The sequence below is a fragment of the Triticum aestivum genome, chromosome 7D (genome assembly GCF_018294505.1).
Source record: "Triticum aestivum cultivar Chinese Spring chromosome 7D, IWGSC CS RefSeq v2.1, whole genome shotgun sequence".
Lineage (NCBI taxonomy): Eukaryota > Viridiplantae > Streptophyta > Magnoliopsida > Poales > Poaceae > Triticum > Triticum aestivum.
The window spans coordinates 71471510-71478003 of NC_057814.1; the positions used below are offsets into that span (position 1 = coordinate 71471510).

Consider the following 6494-nt stretch of genomic DNA (forward strand, 5'->3'; position numbering starts at 1 on the left):
CATTGGGTGGTGGGGACAAAGAAATGAGAAACTGTGAAAATAAGGATGTTGAATTCTGGACCCCAGGAACATCGATGAATAAAAATCACGATAGTACAAAGGAATTGTGCAAAATCTGATAACAATGTAAACATAAGTTATCTTCCGTGAGCATTTTAGACATTAGCAGCCATCCATCTATTCAATGATATTCTCCTAGCAAAGAAAATTCAATTGTGTTCATTTCTTTTCACTTCCGGTTCAACAACCTTTTCATTGAGACAGAAAGGTTTGTGAGCTTTAGATCCGTCGTTGAGCCTTAGTCTAGTTCATGTCAATGATATATATGATCTGAGATTTTCTTATTAATTGCAATTTTGTACAAGTTTGTGAAGAAACCACCCCTTTACAAAGAAGAATCATATTGTTTCTGTATAAAAAAATATTTATTACATACAAATTCGATACTGAGTGTTTCTCCTACATTGTTTATGCGACCTACGTGAATACACAAAGGTGTACAATAACTAGATGTAAGTTTAAGCTGTATCTGCAACAAAGTCTTGTATCACAGTCCGTACCGCAATAGGAATTCTCACTGAGTGGGTACTTCCGTTTGACCATGTCAAGCTCCCGAAAGTGTATCCTCCTTGTACTCTCTGCCTTGTTGTGAATGTCACCATAAACGTCACCATTTTACTACCGCTTTGGGTGAAATTGATCACAGATGGCTCCACGGACACATCTATTCCCGCCGGAGCTTCAACCATTAAATGATATGTTGCTTCCACTGGCCCAACATTAGTCACAGTGCGCCGAAGCATGACATGGTCCTTGAGGTTCGGCACAGCAATTGATGGAAGGTTGAGATTGAGGTAGTAGGACTCACAACCGTCTACATATCCAAGGGTGCAGTTGAAAAACTTGTTGTACTCCCTTGCATCCACATCATAAACCAATCCAGGGTCAACGGCTCTATCAGGGTCAATGTGTCCACCACCAAAGTCAAAGGGGTCGGCAAGTTTCCTTGGGACTGCTTCTGCTTGGATTGGCATGCCAAAACGATCGGTCACAGATGCTTGAACCAATGAAAAGGACCAATCAAGTCAGTAATATATTCTAATGACTAGTTTTGATGAATTTTTAGTATTGCAATTTATGTACCTGTGGTGACGATGGCAGACTTGATCATGGCAGGTGACCAGTCAGGATGAACCGACTTGAGCAGTGCGGTCACCGCGGAGACATGCGGGCACGCCATGGATGTCCCAGAATTGAACGCATAGGAGTTGCCCTCTGCTGCCAAGATGCTGACGCCAGGTGCAGCAATGTCGGGCTGTTCAAGCATGTGTACCGAGAATTATATATGCATGTCTTCAGTTCTAGAAAACTAGAGAGGCTATAGGTAAAAACGAACAATGGCGACAACAATCTCAAGTTAGGAATTTGAGAATAATATGTACCTTGAGTATGCTAGGGAACAACAGGCTTGGACCTCTCGACGAGAACGAGGCGACCCTCGGCGACAACACCCCTTTTCCGACAACGGTCATGGCAGGTGACACCTTGACCACCGCATTCCTAGCACGACACATGACAATGACATGAGTTTCCGGAGAACAAGAAAGCCCATTCACTCTGTTTCGGACAACACGACAGGCACTCACCCTTTGTCCGACCTCCAATAGGAGGCAATTCGGTGTGCGATCTCAAAATCCACCACTACACAGGGCATAACGCCCTTACACAAAGGCAGGAACTCGAGGAGGTTAGTAGTGTACTGTGCAAATATGAGTCCCTTGGCGCCAGCCATGATGGTGAGATTGATGGCTATGGGAAGTGCTTGTGGAGGCGGCATGCTATTCGCTGCTGCCGGTTGATAGCACAGGACGATTTTACCAGTGACGTTGCTCAATGCCAGTGATGATTCAGTGTCACAGCTATGCAGAAGTTTTAATTCAGTATAATTGACAAAATCACCGAATCGTGGTTAAAAAAGTGGACAACTACAAAAAATTCGTCAAGTGATCACAGTTCCATAACTACAAAAGCTTTATTTCATTACCTCCCGGCATAAACAAGGCCTTTAAAGTCGCCGCTGATCACAGATGCATTGTAGTGAAGAGATTGCCCCTGTGTTTCGAGTCAAGCAATGTCAGTAAAAGAATTAGGGAAGCTAGCTTCAGGGACGAGCTAAATATATTTTTTGTTTGTTTTCACGATCTGAGATGAATACTTGAAGAATGTTTGTTTGTAGCGTGCACGTACCACCAGCTTTTCTTTGTTTCCGAGCGATATCAAGGTCGGGAAAGACCGGTCAATCGTGCTAGCGGCCACCGTGGTAACCCATGGAAGGGTATTGGACACTGTTTGCGGCACAGGGCCATCATTCATTCCGGCAAACACGACAGAGATCCCTCTTTGCACAGCCCCTCCAAGCGAGAGTGACAAGACGTCAACACCGTCATATATGGCGTCATCGATAGCCGCGAGGACCGCTGCTTCAGGGCAATTCCCACCCAACCAACAAACCTTGTAGATACTGAGCCGTGCACGTGGCGCCCCGCCGCGTGCCACGCCCATGCCTAGGCCTCCGTAGCTCACGCCCTGCACTTCCCCGCCGGCGACGGTCGAGGCGACGTGCGTGCCATGGCCGTCAATGTCCCTAGGCGACTTGTAGTTGTTGTTTAGCACCTCGTCACTGATGCCGAGACCATACCAGCGCGCACCGATGATCTTTCTGTTGCAACTTGTGGCGTTGAAATCCTGACCAGTCTGGCATTTCCCTTTCCACCGTGCCGGCACAGGGCCATACCCATTGTCATCAAAGCTTCGTGATTCAGGCCATATGCCTATAAAGAAGCATGCATATTCATGCGAATTAATTTATTCGGTAATGGGATTTCTCATATTTAGGATTTAAGCTTGAGGGTGGGATTGCGAACCTGTATCGATCACACCCACAATGACATCTTCACCGTACTTCGCTTTTTTTAGTAGTCCCGGTTGTTGTGCTGGTTGTCGGTTATGGTGAAGGCCAAGAAAGTCCCAACTCCGAGTTGTGTGCGTTTCGTGAAAAATGTTAGGCTTGACAGTGACAACTTCAAGGAATTCTACATTGAAAATATGTTGATTAGTTCAAGTCGGTCGTGCAAGTAGATACAATGATAGCTAGGACTGGAAATTACTTACTTGCGATTGTCTCGGCCTGAGACTCGGTGAGCATCGCCGCAAAACCAGAAAAACCATGCTTGTACCACACAACAGCCCATCAGGAAATTTGCAGTGATCAAAGGCAGATCAGTTATAGTTTCACGTATTGCTCGATGAGAGCAGTCAATCATGGTTCATCTTTACATGGCTACTAATTGGTTAGTTACCAAGTTTTCTTGTCCAGCTCACAAAATTGTAACCTTGAAATATCCTAGTTGGTTATGTCTGCCAATGATTATGAGTCTAACCATTAGTCTTGACTAGTCGTGCGAATAATTGTCGACTAGCTTTTTCGTGTAGATGTTTATATATGAACTACGTACTTAGCAAGAAGTATGCGAAAAGATTATTCACATTGTATATGGTGCTAACAAGTCCTAATGGAAGACTGATTTCATATATCAATAACTAACATTTGTTCATTGCAATGCATGCAACAGGTTTGAATGGCAAGGGAAACCATCCTCATCAGAACCGAAGAGAGTGATCACCGGACCACCTCAGATGATGCTTCAGATGGCACTTCACATGCGAGTGACGGCTATAGCGGTGATGACGACACCTCTAGCGACTATGACACTGATGATAGTTTTGATGGAGATGGAGATGTGGACCACGATCCTATCTTGGCACTATGGGGTAAAGTTCTATATGGTTGGTCAGATATTAAATGAACCGTGAAATATCGAAAGTTGATGTTTGAGTGACACTTGATTACCACACATTACTCTGTTTGGGTTCTAGATGACCCTCCAAATCAACATTGACTGAACTAGAGCTTACATAGAGCAGTGTTTAGTTGCTAGTTTAAATAAATCAAATATTCAATTTGCCCATGTTTCTACGAGATATTGCTGGGTGGGTGTGATTGGGTTATCTATGTCCTTCATTTCTTGATCATTGGAGTAGGCATTGATCAATAACCCAGTGCAGATGTTCTAGATCTTACGTATGAAATTATTTACTACTCTTTCATCTTAATTTTTTTTATACAGGTCCGGGATACCTTGTGAGAAAAGGAACTTTCGAGGATCGCATCTTCTACGGTAACCATGTATCGCTAAACGAGGATCGGTGGGACTGTCTCAAATCCATAGTAAAGCAGTGCCAACCTCCCATACCATACTATGTCAGGACCGTCACTCGCTCGGCAGTCATCAGAGGGAAGAGCAAGATGGTAAACACTTGGACTTTTCTTTTTGCAAATCATACTTCACTAGTGAAAATGCCATCATGTAGAGATAGAGAGGAGGACGGGCGTGGTTGTGCAAATCATACTTACTTTTTTGTGTGCAAATCATACTTCATTTTTTATGTAACATTATTTATTTCCCTGTGCAATCAGTGCTTCTCAAAGGATTACAGTCAGGCCTACCTCAAAGATTATCTGCGAAAGCCCATGGTTGTGCGTGTCACCAACGAACATTTTGAAGGTAATAAAAAGGTCTTGTTCAAGATGGGCAAGAAGGACGGGCGTGCGATCATGATGAAGAACTGGAGAGAAGTCGTTGAGGGCGCCAGAATGAAAGAAGATCAAATGGCTATCTTCAGGTTCACGGAAAGGAGTGGAGGTGGGCTTAGGGTGAACATGGTTAGTGGCATGAGGATTCGTTGACCCATGGCAGTAGTTTGACGCTAGTTTTATAATCTGTATGTACTAGCCAGTAACTGCAAGTTGGTAGTATCAGCTTTTGGGTCTAGTAAGTGCAACTTAGTAGTAATTGGTACTTGGTAGTAACTGGTACTTTGGTGGTATAACTTTTGGGTCCGACTGGATATGAAGATCGTCCAGTAAGTGAAACTTGGCAGTAACTTGGTGGTAGTATGAACCCTACGTGGCGTAATGTACTTGCTATGCAAGTCTATATATATAATGCACCCTGGTACCCTCCTTGATATAATTACCTTTATGGACTGCAATTATATTTCCTTTTTTTTGCCGCAGTGATGCTAGTATTTTTAGAATCAAATCTAACCGGGTTTCAAATGGATTAGACACTACTTTCATTTTTGAACGAGGTTTTTGTGTTGGCTAGTACGAGTTATTTTGAAAATGCGGTTTGTATGTGTGTCGCACAAAAAAATGCAATGCAAAAAAAAAACTTGCGGGTCGAAATGCAATGCAAAAAATGATGTTTCTGTTACTTTCGAGATGGCATGCTATTTTCAAAACAGAGCAAACCAGCATGTTTTTTTTTAATTTGAAAAATAGTATATACTAAAAAAACATGCTATCTTTTAAAAAGCGTAATAAAAAATGCTATTTTCAAAATCAGCACGCTGCTTTCAAAACAACATATTTAAAAAAACATGTATTTTTTGAAATCAGCATGCTATTTTAAAAACAGCATTATATTTTTAAAAACAGCGTTATATTTTTAGAATGAGGCTGTTATTTTGAAATCAGCATGCTATTTTTAAAAACAACATATTCAAAAGAACATGATTTTTTAAATCAGCATGCTATTTTTGAAATCAGTATGCTATTTTAAAAGTAGCATATTGAAAAGAGCATTATATTTTTAAAATAAGCATGCTATTTTTTAAATTAGCATGATATTTTTGAAAACAGCATGCTATTTAAATGTAGCATATTGAAAAGAGCATTACATTTTTAAAAGTACCATGCTATTTTTAAAATTAGCATGATATTTTTGAAATCAGCATGTTATTTTAAAAGTAGCATATTGAAAAGAGCATTATAATTTTAAAAGTAGCATGCTATTTTTAAATTCAGCATGCTATTTTTAAATTAGCATATTCATTATATTTTATTTTCAATTGAACATGCTTTTTTCAAATGAGCATGCTATTTTTAAAATATCAGTATGCTTATTTTCTATTTGAAAATAAACGATTTTCAATGTTATTTGAAAACGAGGTTTCTATTAACGTTCTATTTTCTTATATATATATAAATTTTTGGTTTCTATTTTATATTTCAAGTATGAAATTTGACTACACTTTGAACAAATTTCAGCAATATATTATGTAAAAAAATGAAAAATATACAGAAAACAAACTTCACTAAAAATGGATTGTTTCATCGATGTTGATAAATCATAACTAGCCTACCATGTCGACCCGTCCATAATAAAATGAGGGTGTACCAATCAAACGAGGAATTCAGAAAAATAGTGGCAGTCCATCAAATAGGTCTAATACATCAGAAACAAGGTGGATCACAGCATGGAAAATTGTCTACTTTAGTTTGTTCTCAATTTTTCGACCCCAGAAATCCTTTTGTTTTCTCTGCTTGACCCTGTGCATCTAAACATCTTGTCTCGACTTCACTTTAGATT

At 40.4% G+C, this 6494-nt stretch overlaps 1 protein-coding gene across 1 annotated transcript; it reads right to left on the minus strand.

Annotated features, from left to right (window-relative positions):
* Window positions 1-518: 518 nt before the first annotated feature.
* LOC123170828 (subtilisin-like protease SBT3.9) lies at window positions 519-3247 on the minus strand (the record flags this gene model as incomplete). The annotated part of the gene is made up of 8 exons (XM_044588571.1): window positions 519-1057; window positions 1144-1315; window positions 1443-1560; window positions 1647-1919; window positions 2045-2112; window positions 2248-2831; window positions 2925-3092; window positions 3172-3247. Coding segments are annotated over 8 exons (1998 nt in total), but the record flags the coding sequence as incomplete, so codon positions are not given.
* Between the last annotated feature and the right edge of the window lie 3247 nt (window positions 3248-6494).